Consider the following 24,010-nt stretch of genomic DNA (forward strand, 5'->3'; position numbering starts at 1 on the left):
CCATAGTTTGCCCAAGTGGGTAGAGAGCAGATATCGAGGCAAGCTAATTCTAGCATTGTTCTTGAAGAAAGTAATTTGCGTATAGATCTTTTCTCTTTGGGCTTGACCCTGTCTTATAGCTGCTTGCAGCTATTATTATTATTATTATTATTATTATTATTATTATTATTATTATTATTATTATTATTATTATTATTATTATTATTATTATTATTATTATTATTATTATTATACAAAAATGACATGTTTCTAATTGCTGTGTTTTGCCTCTCATAGGGATGGGTTGTTTCTGGGGAGCAGAAAGGAAGTTCTGGAGACAGAAGGGAGTTTACTCCACTCAAGTGGGCTATTCCGGAGGATACACACCAAACCCCTCCTATGAGGAAGTCTGCACAGGTACTGTAGTGCGCGCGCTCTCCTCTCTCTCTCTCTCTCTCTCTCTCCTCTCTCTCTCTCTCTCTCTCTCTCTCTCTCTTGCTCCAACCTTTTCTTCCCTACTACCACCCCCACCCACCCCCCGCCACTCTTTCTCCATGTGGACCAACAGGGACACATAGGCCTACATACTCACACATTTAAACAGAAAACAGCAGATGCATTCAGGCGTACATGCATTCAAGACATAGCAGAGACTGAGAGCAGAGCATAGAGAGTGAATAGATTCCCCCAGGTCCTATTATACTGGGCCATGGATGAGGCTGCCACTGAGGCCTGACCGCTTAGAGCACTGCAGAGTGTATGTGTGCGTGCGTGTGTTTGCAATTGTGTCTTTTTTTATCAGCACCCCCAAGAGATAACTTGCGGCTCCAGGATCAAAGTGAATTCAGTGTTAATTCTGCATTATCTAAGATGCTCTCTCTCTCTCTCTCTCTCTCTCTCTCTCTCTCTCTCTCTCTCTCTCTCTCTCTCTCTTTCTCTCTAAGCCCTATTTTATATGTTGTGAGTGTTGCACAGAAATAGCCAATCTTTTACCCTTTTCACTCAATAGAACCAGTAGAAGCATACATTCTTTCTAATTAATGTACAAAAACGCATATTTGAAAGCAGCCTTTAAACTAGTGACTGAAAATCTAAAGTATTTATATGTAATACAAATATAATGTAATGAAACCAAGTGTAAAATCTGCTAAAATGCCCATAGACTTAAAGCTGCTATAAGCAATAATATGTCAAAATATTAATGACCTTTTTATTTTTATTTTTTTTGGTATTCATACAGCCAGCAATGGGTAGAACGCTCCCAAAAATAATTTAGTCTCTGTGACACATCTAGGGGCCGCAATCTGCATTCAAAGATGTTCCTATAGAAGCTTTGTGATTGGTCGAAAAAAAACCCGGTCGCAGTGACTAACCAATCAGGAAGCAGACAGGCAAATCGACCAATGACAAAGCTTCTAGGAACATCTTTGAATGCAGATTGCGGCCCCTAGATGTGTCACAGAGACTAAATTATTTTTGGGAGCGTTCTACCCATTGCTGGCTGTCTGAATACCTAAAAAATAAAAAGGTCATTACAATTTTGACATATTATTGCTTATAGCAGCTTTAATGGAATGAAAGTGTAATTCTGCAACCAACAGGAGGGGGGAAAATAGCGACACCTTTCTAGGCCATTGAGAACTGCAGCGTTTTCACTAATTCCGTACTGGCTTCATTTTCAAGATCAAAATCTTGCTGGCTGGCCTGGACACCAATATGATGCGTGTTTGTGCACTAAAGCCTGAGTTATACAGCATCATACGATGGTGACACTGACTCACTATACATGGCCCATCTGTCTGTATTTTTGTTTTAGTTTTTTAGTGGATCTGCAATTTTCACATTGCGATGCGTTGTGAGCTTGTAGATCTGCTATTTACAGTGTGTGACACCGGCACACAACCAGGCTTAAGTGTTTGTTGAAGAAAAGTGCATCCTGTGAGAAATCACACTGGCAGCGTACAAATTTCCCTTGATGAAAAAGTAGAACATTGAGAGTCTTGTTACCACGGGAACAGAAGTCTGTATACAGATCAAAGACTCTCTAGCCTGCGGGGGGGGGGGGGGCCTTAAGGCGCTGGCTCTATAAGCATGCGTTATTTTCTTCTTCTTTATTTTCAATGTTTTACTGAACAATACAACTGCAGTCCTGCACAAAATAATTTCATCCACTGCTTTATTCCATGGTGTAAACTTGAGGTTCCAGAGATGTATTCGACTTCTGTGGTGCACTTTTTCTGTGCATAAACCCGCTCTCTCTCGCACGCATGCACGCATGGAGACACACACACACACACACACACACACACACACACACACACACACACACACACACACACACACACACACAAACATGCAGTGTGTATCTATCTATACATTTACTCGGTCGCTGTCTATTTTGCTCGGTCGCTGTCTTTCAGAATACTTCCTTAGCATAGAGCAAGACAGCTGCTCGCTTCGTGTGCCTCCTCACAACGCAACGACGCACAAACAGCCTCACGGCACCTAGCGCCGCGCAGCCCTGTCCTCCAACCTCAATCTGCCCTGCATTACACACGCCAAACATTCTAACAATCATCTTAATTAAATTAATTTGCGTCAAAAACGACTCATCTCCCCGCAAATCACGTGTCACCAGTGTCACCAGTGAAATGCATGTTGGGCCGGACACAGATTAATACTGGGACACAGTTTTCCGCGCAACATTCCCTTTGCATTCTCCAATGCACCTCCCCTTTTTCACACCGCATCCAGGCAGGCAAAACAACTCGGACCTATTGACTACAGCTACTCTTGCGTCAGTCGACATAACTTCTTCTTTGGGGAAGCATCGCGGCCAACGTGGGGGTTGCGTGGCACAGTCAGGCACCTAAAAGCCAGCTCTGACAGTTGGACGGGGGCATGTTATAACCATAGGATATTAACGTGAACGCGCGCGCTGTTTCGAGACCACACTGCCCGCCCCCTCCTCAACCACCTCCTTCGCCGTGCCGTACACATGGGCTACATGCACGCTGAAAGCCTGGACACTGACAACGACAGGTTACAGCCCTGCGCGCACCCAACGTGGCTGCGTGACACACTGAACATCACGATCACAACGGAATGCTTATCTGTCGGGGACTCGGGGTGGCCAAATGGTTTGGACGTTTTCTTAACCGCCTACCGTTAGCACGCAACAACAATAACAGGGTTTAAGTCCACCCGGACGGGGAATTGCCTTGGCAACAAAAATACATACAGACAGATGCAATGACCAACGCTGGCTCAATAGCTCAGGAACAACACATTCCTAAATCACACAAAACATCTCACTTTGCAGCCCAAAAAGCCAACCTCCGCGTTCACCGTTTCATAGCTTATATCTCCATGGGCAGCAGACGGTGAGCGGTTAGGGACCGTCTACAAAGTGCAACACCGAACGTGAAAATATTCAATAACTTCCATTTATAGGCAGAATATCGCCACCAAATTTACATCACACATCAATGGTGTACTTATGATTGTACTACAGCATTTACAAGAATAGTTTAATTAGTCTACTTTTGTGCCCAAACCCAACTTCCCAAGACCATCTGTAAACAATTCCCCCCCTATCAGTAATGTGATCTATTACATCGCATTACCCACACTGAACATCATTTGCTGTTCATATATTCAGAACGGTACAGGTTAATTTAGTGACGGCTACAGTAAGTGTGCTTAACCACTTTCAACCTGGCATTCCTATTTTGTGCATCTCATTATAGGTGAACATTTAATGATTATTATTTTTAATTTGACAAAAACATTGACTGTACACACAATTTCAATACCGGTATGTCAACATTTTCAAAATTGGCAGATCTAAAAGCTCATATATCACTTCATGCCATGTTGTGAGCTTGTAGATCTGCTAAGTATGTTTGTCTGTGTTTATATATTCTTTGTGTGTACATACATCAGTCACTCTGAACATGCATTATATTCCTTCAATTGTTGTCCTTCAATTCAGCTGGGTAAATGAGCTGGTGAGGGAGAGGGATGGTGTACGTGAGAGAGAGAGAGAGAGAGAGGGGGAGAGAGGGGGAGAGAGAGAGAGAGAGAGAGAGAGAGAGAGAGAGAGAGAGAGAGAGAGAGAGAGAGAGAGAGAGAGAGAGAGAGAGAGAGAGAGAGAGAGAGAGAGAGAGAGAGAGAGAGAGAGAGAGAGAGAGAGAGAGAGAGAGAGAGAGAGAGAGAGAGAGAGAGAGAGAGAGAGAGAGAGAGAGAGAGAGAGAGAGAGAGAGAGAGAGACTTTATTTGACAAGGAAGTAACAACATCACTCACGGAGTTCCCCGCGACCTGCGAGTGAATCCAGCTGGTGTTGCTCGCCAAAAACAGCCGATCCACAAGCATCACGACACATTGAGAGCTTGTAGTCGTCTATATTTGGTGGGCGACAACATTGGATTCATAAATGAGCATATTGATTAGCCTGACGTTGTTGTGCTCTCCACTCGCAGCAGGAGCTTATTACAAGTTATTTCCGTCCCAGCAAAATACTCCAAACTTAGCCTAGTTATAGCTTAAATGGCTTCTAAGTCAAGACGCATTACTAAAACTTAAAGCTGTAGCGCCATACAAAACGTTGTAACGTCTTTACACCTGAGACGTAACAATAAAGGATTCTTTAAAATTCAGTTGATCTTCAGCCACAGTCTTTTTCACTGTGTATACATGATGCAGGCTGTTCCGTTTTCAAATAAACATGATAATGCAGGAAACAGACTGGAGGGTGGATGTTATGGAACGTGTTTTGTAGGCTAGTGGTACTAAAAGAAAATAGGTGAGGGCAAAATTGTGCATCTGGCAAAGGTTTCACGCACGTACACACACATGCACGCACAAACACACACATGTGTGCTCACGTGTATTCACTATTCATCCTATGTGCACAGGTAGAACAGGCCATTCTGAGGTGGTGAGAGTTGTCTACCATCCAGACCAGGTCAACTTCAACAACCTCCTCAAAGTCTTCTGGGAGAGCCACAACCCAACCCAAGGTACTGTGTCTTACACACACACACACACACACACACACACACACACACACACACACTGGGTTTAGGGTTAGGGATGTCAATGGAAACAATAAGGAGGTTTTCAGCAATCGAAGCATATTTGATGTCCCAGGTGGTTAGGCGTATATTTGCTATAGGCCAACTGCTAGGGTACATTAGCATCACGCACGCACGCACGCACGCACGCACGCACGCACGCACGCACGCACGCACGCACACACACACACACACACACACAGCAGGACACCACTCGTAAGGTGATGTGGCAGCCAATCTATGGATTGATTTAAGCAGTGACGTCATGTGGCAGCCATAGTTTACATAAGTGTGATTTTCTTTATTGTGCCTGTGTTTTTTATCTTTGCATATAGTGTACTTTCTTGATATTATGCTTCTTCTGTTGTTAAGTGTACAGAGACGCCCGGGGTGATACTGCATTGTAAACAAATAAAACTGAACTCAACTGCTAATACTAGCCATATTATTTTAGCATCCAAAGCCAGCTGATTCAGCATGTTATATTAATTAGAAATATTGTCACAAACAAACCCTATTTAAAGATTCAAAGAAGTCTGGTTAGCAAAATAATTGCACCTCACAAACTTCTATATTGCTTGTAAAGTTATTTCTTATTAGACATTCTAGTGACATTCTTATTTCCATTGTTGACATCAGAGGTTCCCTGCTTTGATACCAGCAGTTTTGTGGGGCCGGTTCAAAGTGGAAGGAGGGGGTGGAGATGGGGAGATAAAGACAGAAAGGAATGTATCTTCATGTCCTCACCTATACTGTATACCTGCTGCGCAGCTTTTGACCTCTGAACCATTGAGCTAAGAAAGAGTGAAAAGGCATTTGTCCCGTGCATCTGAAATGTTGTTTATTGCAGTGGAATAAACTGCTCTCCCCCACACTGTGTGTTGTACGCACACACATATGCATACATGCATATGCATACATCTTTGTTCACCATTAACTCCCACAGTAGCTGCTTACACAAAGACACTACATTCATATGTATGTCCTCTACGGATTTGTCTCAGCGTTATACTAAAGCTAATAAAAAATGCACATCACTTAGTTGAGGTGCTGGGGTAGAAAAGATCACGAAGACAAAGAATAAAACGTCTGCTCTATTGTAATTTATTGACAATGTTTTGAGCCAAGGCTCTTACATCGGGTAAACCTCCAGATGTGTAGATACATTATAATAGACACAATAACAACACAATAAGGTTATAAGGTCCAATTTGTTCATTTCAACATTTACATAACATAACATAACACATGTCCATAACCATAACACAGTGGAAAATCACTAATGGACAGCATGAGTATTAAAATCTAGAGAGAGATTTAAATAATCAGGTAACTTAATCTTGGGCAACAAGAGTTAAAAATGGTTGCATAGATAGTTATAGAAAATGGTTGATTGGAAGGAGTCCTCGTTCATTCCTTTGGGAGACAGTGTTGGGTGTAGATCTCCTCGTCTAGGGCATTTAACATGTTCTAGAGCAGGGGTTCTCAACGTTTTTGGCCGGGGACCCCCGGAAATGCTTTGGCAATGTCTCGGGACCCCCGCCCCGCCCCCTCCCGACCCCCAATATAAATTGACTGCTACAATAACCTTAACCCATTTTGGGCGGGAACCCCTTTTGGTGTTTTAAGCATTATGTTATAATTTAGCTATTGAAAAATAGCAGATCTACAAGGCGCGCTACGAGCTTGTAGGTCTGCTATTTTTTTTGCTACTAAAAAAAACAAAAAACATCAGAGGTTCCCTGCTTTGATACCAGCAGTTTTGTGGTGTACCTCTAGCAAACAATGGAATGAGCATTATATCCCAGCATGACATCAGATGTTACAAGGCATTACGTAGTGTTCAAGCGCTAGTATAGTCAGCTAGTATAGTAGAATAAAAGTGGAGTCGGACATTGTGCCCGTCCATAGGCTGAGAGAGGGTGTTATGATGGTGCCACGTTATCTGTTGTCCAGTTGTCAGAGATGGTCAAAGGAGATTGCATTCGTTAAGAGATCATCTGTGACCTTGCAGGGCATGTGCTCTTTAAGCAAAACACATGCACAGAAAGGCCTGACTTCTAGGTGAAAGGAAACGGCTTGACACCAGATTTGAGTTGCATAATACCTCATAGTATGATTTATATGATTGGACATGATTCAAAATGTTACATAACAACAACTAATAATTGAATAATAATGATCAATAAAGCAGACCTATCAGTGTGTCTCAACTCATTGACGCCTGGTGCAACCTATACGTTCTACCTTTGATGCCGGCGTGCTCTCTGTGTCTCATCAGCTATTGCTAGCAACATAACTATTTAAAAAAAGAATTCATCAGAATTTGAAGGTTTTCAGAAACCTTAGGTCAGGCCCAGATTCGGCTTCAGGCATCAATGGGCTGCTGCTACAGCTTGAATCATTCTGGATTTGCCTAGACACCCTCTAGGAATCTAGGAAACTCTCTAGACGTCTCCCAAATGAATGAAGGACTTTCCAATCAAGCGTTTTCTTGTTGCCAAAGATTAAGCTACCTGATTTTTTAAATCTCTCTATAGATTTTAATAATCATGCTGTCCATTTGTGATTTTTCCACTGTTGTATTATGGGTAAATATAAATGTTGAACACTGCATTTATTAGATTTTTTTTTTTTACCTTATACCCTTATTGTGTACATTTATGTGGGCGGGGTGGAGTTTGACCCGATGAACAGCCTTGGTTCGAAATGTTGTCAATAAATTACATTAGAGCAGATGAGTGTGCTGCTTTTATTCTTTTTCTTCAACATTATACTGCAATGCTTCAACTCTTCTGTAGCAGATATGGATCATAATGCAACAGTAAGTATACTGTTTTACCACAGCACTGGGATCCCATTTTCCTTCTACTACAATATGTATTATTCATTGTATTTTGTATTGCATGTATATTTCACTGTGACAAGCAAAAACACAACTTGTGCAAAGTGGATTGGCAAGTCCATCGTCCAAGAGATGTCAGTTAGGATTTCCTACCCAGAGCACTGGCAAAAATAAATACAGAAAGACTGGTGAATATATACGGTTAGGAAATCTTAAGAGGTAGACAACAGTAGGGAGAGGCAGACAATGGGAAAGCTGAGAGGAAGACCGCATAGGGGGGTAGGCTGAGAGGGAAACGGCATAGGAGGAGACAGACAGTAGGAAAGATGAGAGGGAGACACATGGGGGGGACAGACAGTAGGAAATCTGAGTGGCAAAGAGCAGCATACAGTGGGAGACAGACAGTAGGAAAGCTGAGAGGGAGCATCTTTGCCACTACGCCATTGACAGGAAAAGGCAGGAGGAGATAAGGAGAGGTGGAGGGAGGCACCATATCACGTTTCTGTCTGGCCCCTCTTCTTCCTTTGACCTTCTCTGTCCTCTGTGTCACCATGGATGCTCGCAGCTGTACTCCATACTCAGGCAACAGTGGAAATCTGGCTCATACACGTACACTCAGTCACCAACTTTGACAGACATGTACAGTAGTTCAGAGTGTTGTGTCTGCACTGCAGCGTGGATCTGCCTGGATACAGTCTGGATACAGATATGCGACTGGAGAGGACCACGTATTAAGAGGTGTGCTGCGTGTGCATTGGCACTGCCCTCACAATTCAATTAGATTACATTGATTGATTGATTGATTGAACAGTTTATTAGACAGAAATGTATAAACAGAAACAGAATACAGTCAAACACTCAGTCCAAAATCAATAGAACCAAAAAAAGACATGACATGACCAATAACAACAAACAAAAAATCAACAAAAAATCAATCATCACATAAAAAAATAAGGTAACAAGGAGGCGAAATAGGAAGGGGGTGATCATTTCCTCTCCCTTGGGCCTGCTGAAAGGTTGATTTCCAGGCCTGTTTTAAAAGATGCAAGTGATCTGCATTTTTTGAGGAAGGGGATCAGGGCATTCCACGCTTGGGTGGTGGTGCTGTAGAAGGACAATTTACCCATATTTGTTTTGAAAGTTAGTGGTACCACTACCAGATTGTTGTAATGGCTCCCTCTAGTATTGTGGCTGTGGGGGCCATGGCCCCAGGCCGAGAAGTAGTTGAATTAGTTTGTTTTGGGAGGTCTGAAGCTTAGTCTTAAGTGACATTGGGATGCTGGAGAATCGACACGTTGTGAGCTTGTAGATCAGCTTTTTTATTAACTATTTTAAAAGGTTTTTAAAAATAGTAAAAAGGCAAATAAGTTTAGGGATAAGGGATAAGGGACCACCCCTTGCACCACGCAAGATATAGCCCATGAAAAGAAGAAAAGAAAAAGGTCATATTTTGGATATAGTTCAAATAGGGATTAATTATGATTAATACATTTTTAAACTGTGATTAATCTGATTAATATTTTAAATCGTTTGACAGCCCTAATTATTATATAGGCCGCCACCTATTATATATAATTATATTTAGGCTTTGATTGTCCATTATGTCACATTGCTGCACGGCCGAATCGTGATGCATCGATTATTTTTGACACCACGTAAGATGCATCTTAACAGTGGAATGCAGTGGCATTCGAGTTGGTCTGTGTGTGGACTCAATGACATTCAGGAAAAAGAGATTGTAACATTCCGTCACTCTGTTGAGCTCAAGCCGGCATGCTACAGCACATTTTGAGATTGGCTTGTCGATTGGCTGTTTTCAACGAGGAGATCTGGAATGGAGCCCTGAGGGACTTGAGCCCTGGTTCCTCAGGGCTCAAGTATATATAGGTATATACTGTAGGATTTAAGTGTTCAAAGCACAGTACTTGTAAATGTGCAGGTGGATACATGTGAATCATGTATACTAACCTGTATAATGTCAGATACAGTACACTATATCATGCAATTGGTTTCTTATTCATCAAAATAATTAACAACAAAAAGATGTGCTACTTTTACCTCATCTTCTGTTTTAATTACATAATCATCATTCTCCATCTGTCAAAAGCCTCAGCAGATGGGAGTTGATGCAATGTTTTTTGTGCCCAGCAGCCCTAGCTGGCTATGCTAAGATCTCACAAACTTTACAATCTTTTTCTCTCTCTCTCTCTCTCTCTCTCTCTCTCTCTCTCTCTCTCTCTCTCTCTCTCTCTCTCTCGCACGCATACACACACGCACACTCACACACACATCCTAGAGACAGCAATATACTTACCAGATTTCACTCAGACTTGTTTCTATATCTCAATCAAGATGAACCAGACTGTGATTATAATTACATCTGTGTGCATGTCTGATTTTTGTACGTGACAGCCACCATTCTGCCTCAATACTGTCCATCTCTCTCTCACTCTTCATTCCTCTGTCCATCAGTCTCGTTTCCATCTTTTTCTGTACAGGCTACACTACAGCATTCATTACTATTCACAATTTCAAACAAACAACTGAATGGGGAGATAGATATTACACATGTACGTATCATTGAACCATTGTGTGTCATTTTTAAAACACAGAACAGACATAGACATGTACATAATCTACAGCAGTGGTTCCCAAACTTTTAGCTCAATCCAAAAGAGAAATGTGACGTTTGCCCAGGACCCAAACTAGTGAAAATAGCAGATCTACACGTGCCGCGTTTTGAGCTTGTAGATAAGCTATTTCCACTAATTCTTAAACATTTGTTTTCTAGCTGTCATTCCTCCTGTCTGAGGTGCTGTAGAGTTTTTCCAGATTTTGTGAGAGAAATAAGCAACCACGTCTACAAAACTATTGGTTATTTGAAGATAGGTGATCTACAAGCTCACAACACGATGCGTTGTAAACACTTGCATGACTTAAGGAAAAGATGGTATAAGTAGCCTATGCTTAAATTCATATTTAGAAAATGTTTCAGATGTAAAAGAAAAAAATATCACACCTGTGTGAAGTGAGTGGTGCAACTCTGTGTGGTGGTCCCCGTCCCGAAGTTCCAGACCCACAGGAACGCACCCAGTGTGCCGGCCCGGTTCCGGCGAGCCGCCCTGCGTCCGAAGCGGTTGAGAAATGACAGAGTTACCGTGTGGGGGTCCCCGGAGAGTCCCCGGGGGGGTCCCCGGAACATCCAGACCCCCAGGAACGCACCCCCGGGCCGGTTCTGGCGAGCCGCCCCGCGTCCGCGCTTGAGAAATGACAGTTACCGTGTATGGGTCCCTCTACTGTACCCTGTACTGTACTGTACTGTACTGTACTGTACTGTACTGTACTGTACTGGCACACCCAAAATCATCATATATACAGTTAATATGTGCGTGTGTGTTTGTGTGTGTGTGTGTTAGGATGGTGGTGAAAAACAACCATGCTGTTTTCGTGCTCAGACCCAGGCACCCACCCAGCCACCCACCCAGGCAGCCACACACATAGCTCCGTAAGGGAGTGGTTGCGCCACTCAAAAAGATCTGAGTGGATGGAATGATAATAGATGATGATGGTAATGGAAGGGGACCATTTTGAAAGCTTCATGGGCAAAGATCAACTTCAAAATCTAAAACAAAATTGTCAAAATGACCTCTGTCATGCAAAAAAAATAAATATATTAGCCACTGCCAGTTGATCTGTACTGTAGATCTCCAGTATTGTATTTTTGGAGGCTAATAAAAACGCCTCTTTGGAAGACTGGGAAATGACTGTGTCATATAATACTGATATGGAAATTCCACCATCCGCTATACCTATACATTAAGTGACTTTCCTGTGTTGTGTCCTGGACCTCAGGGATGCGTCAAGGCAACGATGTTGGGACAGCCTACCGATCAGCCATCTACATGTACTCCAAGGAGCACCTAGAACAGACCCTGGCATCCAGAGACCAATACCAGAAGGTATGTAAATACCTTCCTGCCCCGTCGGGCTATGTACAGTTGGAGGCCATCGATATTGTCCTTTTCTTTTTGCTGAGGTTTGCGTGATCTGCGCAAAAGGACAGTTAATCCATTTTGGGCGGGAACCCCTTTTGGGGTTATAATTTAGCTATTGAAAAATAGCAGATCTACAAGCTCATAGCGCGCCACCGAGTGGCGCGCTACGAGCTTGTAGGTCTGCTATTTTTGAAAAATCGTGAAAATATTTATTTCAGAAAACTGGAGGATTTAGAAGGATTTTTTTAAATGTTGAGGTCAGGCCTAAATGGGTCAAATGATAAGGGACAATATCGGTGGCACCCAACTGTAGTGGCCGTGCACAGAACATATTATAAAAGCAACGGCATAAGAATCTTTTGACAGAATATTCCAGATGCTGGTGGTACGGTATGTGATGGGTGAATGAGTTCCTTCTATTAAAAGTCCCACTGAGTGCATTCCTACTAACTACAGAGCATTATTAACCACTTGGATTCACCCATCTGACTGAGAATTGTCCACAGCAGCAGAAGATAATAATATTTGTGCACTATGGTCAAACGACAAACATCCAATCAACTGGTTGAAATCGACTTACCTTGATGGATCACTTTCCCTCTCCTTCTCTCTGTACAGTATCACTATATAGTTATTTTTTTTTTTAGATTTTTTTTTTGCGGCTTACGCCTTTTATTGGTTTTTGAAGGGACAGACAGTAGGCTGACAGGAAACGGGAGAGAGATGGGGGAAGACATGCAGTAAAGGCCGTGTCGGGCTCGGGAGTCGAACCCGCGGCACACTGCGACTGGATTACCAGTCGGGTGCCCAGACGGTTTCGCCACCGCCTGGGCCACTATATAGTTTTATCTTCCTCCATTCTCCTTACATGTCAGTCTGTCTTTTCATGACTGTCTTTTCCCATTGTTAAGCCATGTCCTGTATACTGTACCTACTGTACTATCCATCCGTCCGTCTGTCCTTCCGTCCTCCATCCATCACATACGTACAAACCAGCATTCCCACATTCAGATACATGTAGGATGCATGTAACACGCACGCACACACACGCAGTCACACACACATTCTCACACACACACACACACACACACACACACACACACACACACACACACACACACACTCACTCACTCACTCACTCACTCACTCACTCACTCACAATCCCCCCATTCTTTGTGTAACTCATTGGGTATAGCCTGGTACAAACTCTGCAAGAGTAACTCCCTCCATTTCCTGTGCAGTTGAATGCTGTTGGTGTTCAGTGCTATTGTTAGTTGTGTATCCAGGCACTGCATACTAGACAGACATTCTACCTGTCTGTCTGTCTGTCTGTCTGTCTGTCTGTCTGTCTGTCTGTCACACACACACACACACACACACACACACACACACACACACACACACACACACACTGAACAAAGCATGCAAGCATGTTCACATACTCCCCCTACTGGCTTCCTTCAGTGCTTTGTCCTTGCCTTTTCTCCTCATAAGCCTCTCTCTCTCTTTCTCTCTCTCTCTCTCTCTCTCTCTCTCTCTCTCTCTCTCTCTCTCTCTCTCTCTCTCTCTCTCTCTGTTGTTCTCTCTCTGAGCCCCCTTCATTCCATCTCTCCCCTTCTCTCCAAATCGCTCTCTATCCCTCTTCTCCATTTTCCTCTCATTTCACTTTGTCTCTCTGCCCCTCTCTGTTCTCCACCTCTCTCTCTCTCTCCACCTCTCTCTCTCTCTCTCTCTCTCTCTCTCTCTCTCTCTCTCTCTCTCTCTCCTGCTGAGACATCTGCTCAGCACTGCAAAATCAGCAGTGCCCTGTTGCTGTGGAAACAAGGAGGTGGAGAAGGGGTGGGTGGGGTGGGAGAGAGAGAGAGATATTGCTCCCCTTCTTCTCCAGCCCTCTCTCTCTCTCTCTCTCTCTCTCTCTCTCTCTCTCTCTCTCTCATGCAGTGACTTTCACGTGAGTCTCATACTTACTCTCATACAAACTACTGCCTCCTGCACTCCAACACAAACTCCCCCAGCTGCTACTGTACGTCGTCTGCGAGCGCAATACGTGAACATAACGACGTGGTCAGTAGTTGATGATGATGATGATGATAATGAGATTGAAGGAGTGGTGTGGTCAGTGTACATGTACAGTCAGGGAAGGATATAAGATAAGGAAATAGAGCGTTAACATGTATGACGTCTTTTTTTAGGCCAGCCCAGATGTTATCTCTTTCTCTTCCAGGGGTTCCTAACTACTGAACTGCAGTGATATTTGCATTGGATTTTGGATTGAGACAATAAGCTGTGTAGCAAACAGAGGCTTATGATGTTGACATGTTTTGTTCAACAAGATTATCTCCACAAATTGTCACCTTTACCATTTTTGAAAACACATACGCAACTCATTATTATTATTATTATCCTATATTAAATTTGGCTAATGGGAGAGCGGGAGCACAGGCAGGCCACGGCCACTTCACTATGACTCACACATAACCAAAAACAAACCTTATACGGCCATACAGGGCTGGACTGGGACAGAAATTCGGCCCGGTCGTTTTCGCACGAATTTGGCCCAGACTGTCCCACCACAACCAGCGCACAGATAGCAGAAACTCTACCGCCCGCTCCGTCGAGGCACACACAAACAAACAAGACCTATACCACCACTTTTACAGAACAACATAAATGATACAAACCAACAGACAACTACACAACCCTGTTGCTCTCACAAGAATTCTGGCAAAAGGATTCAAGATAGAAGAGGGTTTATTTGTCACTCACTTTGCCTGCCAAAAAAAATGTTTTTTTTAATCCTATAACTTGCCACTACGGCCGCGGCTCACCGGTAATATGACCTGTACGTCCTGTGGCCAGTCCACCCCTGCGGCCATTCATATACAATATAGAGCGTCGCAGTCCCGCCCCCTTTCATGACGACACCAGGCCCAGGAAATAGTTCCCAATGCATTTTTCCTATAGACATTTCAAAACGTATTTATTTAAAGACCTTATAAGCGTCGTACAAAGCCAACTCTTGTCGTGACAAATCATGACAACAAACACAATATTTTGGACCATAATTGGACCATAATTACAAAGAAGAAAAACAACAAAAAAAGTGTTGTAACCTGCCGTTTTCTTCTTCTTTCTAATTATTTGTTCAGCCCGAAAAATTGTGTTTGTTGTCATGATTTGTCACGACAAGAGTTGGCTTTAACCGCGGCGTAAACGTCTTTAAATAAATACTTTCTGAAAAGTCTATGAGGAAAATTAACAGGGATTTCTTTTCCGGGTCTCACGAGGGGGCGGGACTGCGACGCTCTATAGGCATGTCAGTATTACCCGAGTTTCATCCGCTCGAGTTTCATGTCATTATTACTCATCCCAGACATAACCAAAAACCAGCGTGATCTAGTATGAGAGTGACGACACTAGCATTGACTCCCATTGTAATAATGGAATGCGGAAGTGCTCATTCTATCTCAATGGGATAGTTCCAATGTTTGGAACTATAGCCCATAGCACCCCGCTTTGCGGCGAGATCAAAGCGTGTCACGACTCTCTTCTTCTATGGCTCTGCCAAAAACAAACCTGATACGCCCATATATCTGGAGATCCGATTGTTCAGAGCCACAGATCCAACCGCTATGCCCATACATGGTCATACGTGTGCAAACTGTGCATATACTGTATGGGACCGACTGACTCGTATCGGCAAGGACTGGAGGTAGTGCTGTGCCCACCGTTGAGTAGGGATGGAGCTTGGTCATTTGTATTGATAATGAGCACTTATCGATCCTGCTTATTGATCCGTCCTTGTCCATGCTTTTATGAAGCCCACCATTGAGCGTTTTCTAATATGTTGTGGAAAGATGAGACGACAAATTCTGATTTAATTACGATAAAATCTCCATGTCTCTTCAGCTCTTTAAAAATAGAAAAAATGCATATCCCACTACCAGAATCAGAGAGGCAACATTGATGTGTGTGTCAGCTCATCACGGGCTGACCAGCACTCCACCTGCCTCCAAATTTGCCTTCATCACTTCTCTGTCTATGATCTAGGCTTATTGTCGCCCTCAATGTCTTCACATATTGTACAGTTAATATAAAACGCATTATTCAGGCACATTTCAGCCACCTCTTTTGACCATTAGGCCCACGCTACCTAATCAAACAGCGACGGCGCAACTATGGTGCCCCCCCCCCCCCCCCGTGTCACTAGAGCGAGACTGGACGAATGCCGTTCGAGCTTCTAGTTAATTTAACCAAAAAATATCACTCGCATTATGGCCTTCAAATACAATACTTTTCTAACAGGCGGAAGGCAAGTGACCTTTTTACTTTTGGACTGGTTAATGTGTGTACCGTCAATTTAAAAGTGACATTTTGTTTACCCGGGCAGCGCTAGTTGGCAGGTGTTCATCCACTTTTAAACCGACATGTTTGTGCCAGGTAGCGTGGGTGAATAGATTTATTTCTTGATCGCCTCTTGTCTTGATTGTTTAAACATGACGTCATGTACCGCTATGCTCGATAAGCCCAAACCTTATTGATACCGGGTAATCGATAAATGAGTCGGGTTTTGAGCTATATCCGTACCGTTGAGTCATTCGGATATGCAATTCACTAAAATGGATATATTGTGCACTAAAACCACACTTAATAATAATATCTGTTAAGTTCCTCCTGAGAGGCAATTGCTTGTGTAAAATTAAGTGTATATTACTGATACTTAGTGACGCTCCCAAATATAGCTTCAAACAGCAGTTTGCTTTCATGTCAGCGAAGACTCTAGAGATGGCCTCCCACTAGCTGGCATTCTCACTGCCAATGCTTACAAGCTATTTATATGTTTCTAATGACTGTCCTGCCCTCTTATTTGAACAGTCAGACAACTTGACAATGGAGACCAAATACGGTCATTTCCTACTTATCAAGACTATTCATCATAGCAAATCAAATAGAAGATGCAATATAATCATCAGTATTTCAATGTTGTTGTATTATGTTGTTGGAATTCTGCCACACACACACACACACACACACACACACACACACACACACACACACACACACACACACACACACACACACACACACACACACCAAAAAATATCTAGAGAAGTTATTTAAAGAAGTGGTTCTCAATGTGGGGTCCTTGAGAGGGTCCCAGGGTGGCCCCATCTACATGACTGATAGTTAGGAACAAACTGATCTCTGATATGTACACTCCAAGAGTGTACATATGGAACCAACATGTACACTCAGAGTTATAGGGGTCTGGGGTTACAGTGGCACAGTCGGTAGTGCTGTTGCCTCACAGCTAGAAGGTCCTGGGTTCGATTCCCGCTGGGGACGCTGTGGGCACTGGGGGCGTGTTCCCTCCTCCGCGTCATCAGTGCCCATACCCGAGGCGGGGTTGGCGAAAGGACCTTTCTGTGTGGAGTTTGCATATTCTCCCCGTGTCCCCTAGGGTAGGTACCCTCACAAAAACATGCCGTAATCCTGGTCTCTAAACTACCTCCCCCTGGCTAGCCGGGGCGCCTGATGGAAACTCTCGGGGAAACTCTCCCCTGTCAGGTGAGAAGAAGCAGCTTGGACTCCTCATGTATAGAAGGAAGCATGAGGTCAGTCCGCTGCCCCCCCAGGTTGGCAGAGGAAGTGTAGCGCCCAGGATTACATTAGATAATTGAGTGAATTTTTTCACTGGGTGAAAAAATGGGTTACAAAATTGTGGGATAAAACATTTAAAAAGAGTTATAGGGGTCTGTGGCCTAATAAGCACACAAAACTGGGGATAATTGAAATTAAAAGTTTGAAAATCACTGATTTAAAGGCTGCCTTTGTGTCATTATTTTCTCCTGCTATAGCAGTGGGGCTGTAAGGATGGCTATGTCGGTCCTCCCATCCAACATTTTACTCTCAGACAACATGATGAAATATACAGGCTAGATCTCCATGAGATTTTCTGTCCACTGCTCTGTCCCCAGAGCATGAACAATTATTATTGGTAACCAGTGTTAATTTTGTCCACTAAAGGCCAGTCAGTTCACACCAATGCAACTCCTTGCAACATGCAACTACTTGCAACCATTATCCCCAATGGCAGTTGCATTGGTGTGGACTGGCCTTAAAACGGTTTCGCAACTCCTTGCAACAGCAATGATTCAAAAGACTATATGACTAAAACTAAATCAATATTTGCTGTCAAAATTAACACTGTTGGTGACCTCATTTCCTGTTCTCTTGGACCCCCCTTATGTCAGGCCAAGCTTTCCAATTCTAACAGGCGGATTGCCATGAAAATCTCTTAGTATATCTGTTACAGTTCAAGTGAGAAACCAGTACAAGTGAGAAAAACGGAATGGGGGGCACCCGTTTTTTGTCTGGCGTGGGAGGCCATGGCCGGGTCGGGAACCACGTCATCAGGAGCTAGGGTAGTGATTTCCGGCCATCGGTGGGCCTCATGTTTCTAAGCAGTTTTTTCTTCCCGGCCTCCCTCGTCTGTTCCCGTTCGGCATTGCCGATCCCCCCCCACCAACCCCCCCGGCCCCGGTCCACGGCCCGAAACCGTCCGCTCCCCGTTTTTCTCACTTGTACTGGTTTCTCACTTGAACTGTACTGTAACATGCATATCTATATCTATCTAGAACTGTACTGTAACATGCATATCTATATCTATCTGGGTGGATGAACTGTACTGTAACATGCATATCTATATCTATCTAGGTGGATGAACTCGTTCTATTTGACTGGACTCCTCCAGCACCACCCTTAGGCCAAAAGGTCAACATTGTACACAAAATAATCTCAGAAGCAGGTGAACTGCTGATGTTGGTGATCTTTCATGGCCTTTCTTGTTGCACCACCCACAGGTTAAAGGTTTTCACTCAATGTTCAGCTGTTATGACATGGCCAGAATAGAATGTGGTTAAAACAATACACATTCCCATGGGAAGTTGGTGAGGACAGAGGAAGTGGGCGGTTCTGAACAAGGTCAATAGGAATTGGCATTCTGTGTTGATGTGAAACATAAACCCAGTGTACATGGCTCTGGACATAAGACACGCAATAGCCTGAAAGACATTATAAACTACAGTGTTTTGTGGGGTTTCTAGGGCTAGCTAGTTAAGGGATGTCATGATAAAAGAAAAAGGTTCTACTTCAGTGTGTGTGTTTTTGGGTGTGTGCGTGCGTCATGCTGTATATGGCAGGTTGCTGGGATGTATAATGGTCAGAGATGGTACAAAACTATCTCACGCAAGCACACACACACACACACACACACACACACAGTAGACACATGATACATTATTGATGCTGTATGGTCTCGGAGTCGCCAAGTAGAAAAGAACATGATATATTTCATCACATATTTATCAGGACGAGTGAGTGAGTGAGAGGGAGAGAGAGGAAGAGGTGAGACGGTGAATAAAGAGCTGCCTGGACGAAAGGGTAGGTGAGGAGATGGACAGGTGGAGCGATGGAGATGTGTGACTGGCGGGTCACTTGGCCAGTGGCACTGGGTATATACTGTTAGTCTGGCTAATAAGCCAGACCCAATCAGCCGTTGGCGGAAAAAAAATTGCCTGCCGGCGGATTACGGTCTGGAGAGGCTCAATTGTACGCCCATTTCCTACACCAGAGAACTGGTGTGGCCAATCGGGACACGGTATGCAATATGGGCGGGCTTTGGTACAGTGACATTCAATGCTTGAGACCTTTGACTGACAGTAGCTCTGACCAATTGCATCAAAGAGAAAATGTTTGAACCCTTCATTCAGGGTGCTTACTGTTTTTTGCTCTCTCTCTCTCTCTCTCTCTCTCTCTCTCTCTCAGCCATAGTGTAGAGTGTAGACTAGACTGTTAATAACTATCTCTTTCTCAACCCTAGAGTTGAGTTATCCCTCTCTGTCTCTGTCGCTGGATTTCATGTTTTTCCCCTCTTCATTACCAGATTGCATTGCCGGCCCCCACCTGCACCTGTGTGTGTGCGCGTGCGTGTGTGCGCGTGCGTGTGTGCGTGCGACTGCCATGCTAATGTACCCTAGCAGTTGGCCTATAGCAAATATACGCCTGCCAAACCATCTGGGACATCAAATCTGTCCTCCACAAAATGCTTCGATTGCTGAAAAAAATACACCCAACTCTTTATAGCCATCTTGTTTCCATTGACATCCCTAACCCTAAACCAACAACCCAACCCCCTCCGGCGCGACTGCACGCACGCACGCACGCACGCACGCACGCACGCACGCACGCACGCACGCACGCACGCACGCACGCACATCTGTACATCTTATATGTCAGTAGTGCCCAACTCAGTATGTTCACAGGGAACTATTGCTATTACACAAGTGTCTTGCCTAATACGTCCTAATATTACAGTTTCTCCTGTCAGCCAGCTTTTCAAATAAACCTGAGCAAAAAACAATGTTAATCTCTCTCCTCTCCTCTCCTCTCCTCTCCTCGGAAGAGCAGATATTGCCATTCTGCTTTCACTCTGTGAAGCTGCCCAGGGGAACTTCTGACCAAATGGTATAGAACAGGTTTTTGGCAGGGAGAGCCCTATTTATGTATGGACCTGAGACATCAGAACACAGGATGCCTGTCAGAGAGAGAGAGAGAGCAAAAAGAGGAGAGTGGCTACAGTATTACATTTCGTCAGCTACAACACTGCATGTGTATGTGCTCTCTCTCGTGCGCACACACGCACGTGCACACACACGCACACTCTCCTTTAACAATACAGTTGGCTTACCTCATAATGAACAGCAGAATGAGGGGAGACAAATACAGATGGAGGAGGGGAGAGAGAGAGAGAGAGAGAGTGCGTGCGTGATGGAGGGAGAGAAGGAGAATAGTCTGGTTAATTTGATGTCAGGGTATTGACCGCGTTCGCCTCACTGCCTGGCTTGATTGTATTGTTCACGCAGGGAAGGATTGGGGAATGTGGTGGGCTGTGTGTGTGTGTGTGTGTGTGTGTGTGTGTGTGTGTGTGTGTGTGTGTGTGTGTGTGTGCACGTGTGTGTGTGTGTGTGTGTGTGTGCACGTGTGCGTGTGTGTGTGCGTGTGTGATGTGAGTGGCATAACAGCACTGCAGAAAATTACCTTGCAGGAACCTGGAGGCTGTGTGGTGAATGAAAGGAATAGGCCTCTCTCTCTCTCTCTCTCTCGCTCAAGCGCGCTCTCTCTCTCTCTCACTCACTCTGTCTTTACTCGTCTCATGGCTTTCTACCCATTATTGGTGTTCGTATTGTGTCTCAAACAGCAGGTGGAAGTTGCAATTGTGTGTGTGTGTGTGTGTGTGTGTGTGTGTGTGTGTGTGTGTGTGTGTGTGTGTGTGTGTGTGTGTGTGTGTGTGTGTGTGTGTGTGTGTGTGTGTGTGTGTGTGTGTGTGTGTGTGTGTGTGTGTGTGTGTGTGTGTGTGTGTGTGTGTGTGTGTGTGTGTGTGTGTGTAACATTTCAGCTAACACCCCTGATGTCATTGTTGTAAATGAAAACCATAGAGAGGTGTTCATTCTCGAGGTCGGCTGTACCTTTGACTATAGCCTGGAAGAAGCCTTTCTAACCAAAGTGCTGAAGTATCAGCAGCTAGTGCAGACCATCTCACAGCTAGGCTACAGATGTAAACTTTTAGTTTTTATATTTGGCAGCCTAGGGCATGTGCATAAGTTGGTTGTGAGGGACTTACAAATGGCCGGCCTTTCCAAAAGGAGAGCCAAGCAGTTAGCGAGGTACTGCTCAGTTTCAGCCATTATAGGAAGCCGCTCAATTTGGAGGAGGCGTTGTTTCCTTTATCCATGATTTATGTCTGCTGTCCTGTGTCCGACATGTCAGCTGTACTGTATGTAACGGTGCTTTGCCGTCCATGCACGTTGTAACTGGCTGCTCTCCTATTGTCAAACTGCACTGGCAGTGTTTATGTCCTTTGTACAAGGTATTCCTGTACTTCTCATTATGTGGACATAAATAAACATTTCGTGTGTGTGTGTGTGTGTGTGTGTGTGTGTGTGTGTGTGTGTGTGTGTGTGTGTGTGTGTGTGTGTGTGTGTGTGTGTGTGTGTGTGTGTGTGTGTGTGTGTGTGTGTGTGTGTGTGTGTGTGTGTGTGTGTGTGTGTGTGTGTGTGTCATTTTATATGATTAAAAAGAAATTATACCCGGGTGAAGTGAGGGGTGCTCTTATCATTGTACATCATCCATTCATTGTCAATGGGACTTTAATGTTTGTTTATGATGGAAATCCACACTATAGGAGGGGCTAGCGTCCCTCAAAAAATCACACCCTTATCATCGCTCTTATCATCATACATCATCTCATTCCGACGAATCAGAATTCGTCATCAGTGTTTGTGTTACGCAATGTTTGTGTTTACATAAACACTCAAACTTGTCCATTCATTGTCAATGGCATTTAATGTTTGTGTTAGTTATTACAACATAATTACATACACTAAAAGCTGGACATAGGAGGGGATATCGCCCCTCAATAAATACATATACATTTAGACATACAGTACTGTATGTACAGTACATATTCATAAAGCCTTCTAATAAGGACAGTTTGTGTGTGTTGTGCGTGCGTGCGTGCATGCATGCATGTGTGCTTGTGCACACGTGTGAGTGTGTGTACTTGCATGCATGGAGAATACCCATTGTTCCGCAGAGTGCTCAGAAATGACTCCCCCCCCCCCCCCCTCTCTCTGTATAGTGGCATAAATCAAATCCATCATTAATGCCTATTTTGCTTTTTCACACAGAACCAAACAAAGCTGGGCCCCAGTGTGCTTTTACATGGCATGGCGTAATCAGAAGTGTAGCATGTAACGTCAGCAGTGTTTAGTGCACGCTATGCTCTTTATGACAGCTGTTGTCATGTAGATTATTTACATGTGAAACTGTAGCCTACGCATGTATTATACCGACACAAAATGGACTATATCGTCACGTCACCAGGCGTTTGCTGACATGGCAGAATGCAGTCACAGAAGCTATGCTAATCTACTGAAGCATTTTCCTTCACCAAGCATGTGTCCAAATAACGAGACCACGCTAAAGTTCTGTAACCTGCTCAGCTGTCATTCCTAAGTTACAAAACTCACAAGTCTGTCTGTCTGTCTCACATATGCACAAATTGGAGATGACAGTTTGTTGGTAGAATACAAATCACTACATACTGTAATTAACTCAAAAAGATGTGTTGCTAATTTAAACTAAGTCCATTGTACTATGAGTGCTAAAGAGTGACATTGTCGGTTTTTCACGTTTGCCAAATGTAAGCTGTTTATAGACGTTCTTGTTAACTCTGTCACACAGAGCACATGGTTGTGGTAATGACGCAATATCAGGTTGTAAATAATCAGGTCGTCAGACAGCAGGATCAAACAAGTAGCGCTCCTCTCCGAAAGTTAAACCATGCAGTTCATGAATGGACTCCAAAACTCTTTAAAACTGAGCTCCCTGCCATCCTTCGGTCAGTTCAAAGGAATGCTCCAGAACATTTTTCACCATGATTGCTCCTGCTTCAATTGATTTATTTTACTGATGGTTGTTCTGTATAAAGTTCCTTTGTAATTTATCCTGATTTATAATGTTGTGTTTGATGTATTTTTTGACTGTATTTTGTGTATTGTAACCTCGGCTACGTTGAAAATGAGGGCTTGCCCTCAACTGTATTTCCGAGTATAAATAAAGGTGAAGATGGCACAGGTCGCGCTGTGCCATCAGAAATACGTTGAGAATGAGAAATTGAAGAGAGGTAGGGAGCGGTCTGAGGCAGGTATAGACGTTAGACATACAGTACACTCCTGTCCTGAGTCTCCTGTCCTGCCTTGCCAGGTTGGCCAGGGTGATATATCTGTCACTGCACTAGGGAGCAGAACAGGGACGATAGCGTGTTCTTCCTCATGCTTCTTTTTGGCTGCGACGTCACGTCTATCGGAGGAGACGTGGTTGTCTACACACTCAGGGTCAGCAGTGGCACGAACTTCATGGAGGAATTGGGAATCCATATGATGACTAAATTGGCAGACAAATTAAGACATAGAATAGGAGGTTGAGTAAAAGGGGCTTCTCTCTCTGTCTGCATTTCTCAAGAACATCCATAGACCCTTCTGCTGGAAGTGTG

At 43.9% G+C, this 24,010-nt stretch overlaps 1 protein-coding gene across 1 annotated transcript in view; it reads left to right on the forward strand.

Annotated features, from left to right (window-relative positions):
* Nucleotides 1–24,010, forward strand: part of msraa (methionine sulfoxide reductase Aa) — an 83,841-nt gene that overhangs the window by 45,721 nt on the left and 14,110 nt on the right. Inside the window, exons 3-5 of the mRNA XM_079525411.1 lie at nt 277–396; nt 4,897–5,001; nt 11,753–11,859. Of these exons, the coding sequence (XP_079381537.1) occupies nt 277–396; nt 4,897–5,001; nt 11,753–11,859 (332 nt within the window). The remainder of the gene's footprint in view (nt 1–276; nt 397–4,896; nt 5,002–11,752; nt 11,860–24,010) is intronic.

Source organism: Electrona antarctica (assembly GCF_951216825.1).
Source record: "Electrona antarctica genome assembly, chromosome: 17".
NCBI lineage: Eukaryota > Metazoa > Chordata > Actinopteri > Myctophiformes > Myctophidae > Electrona > Electrona antarctica.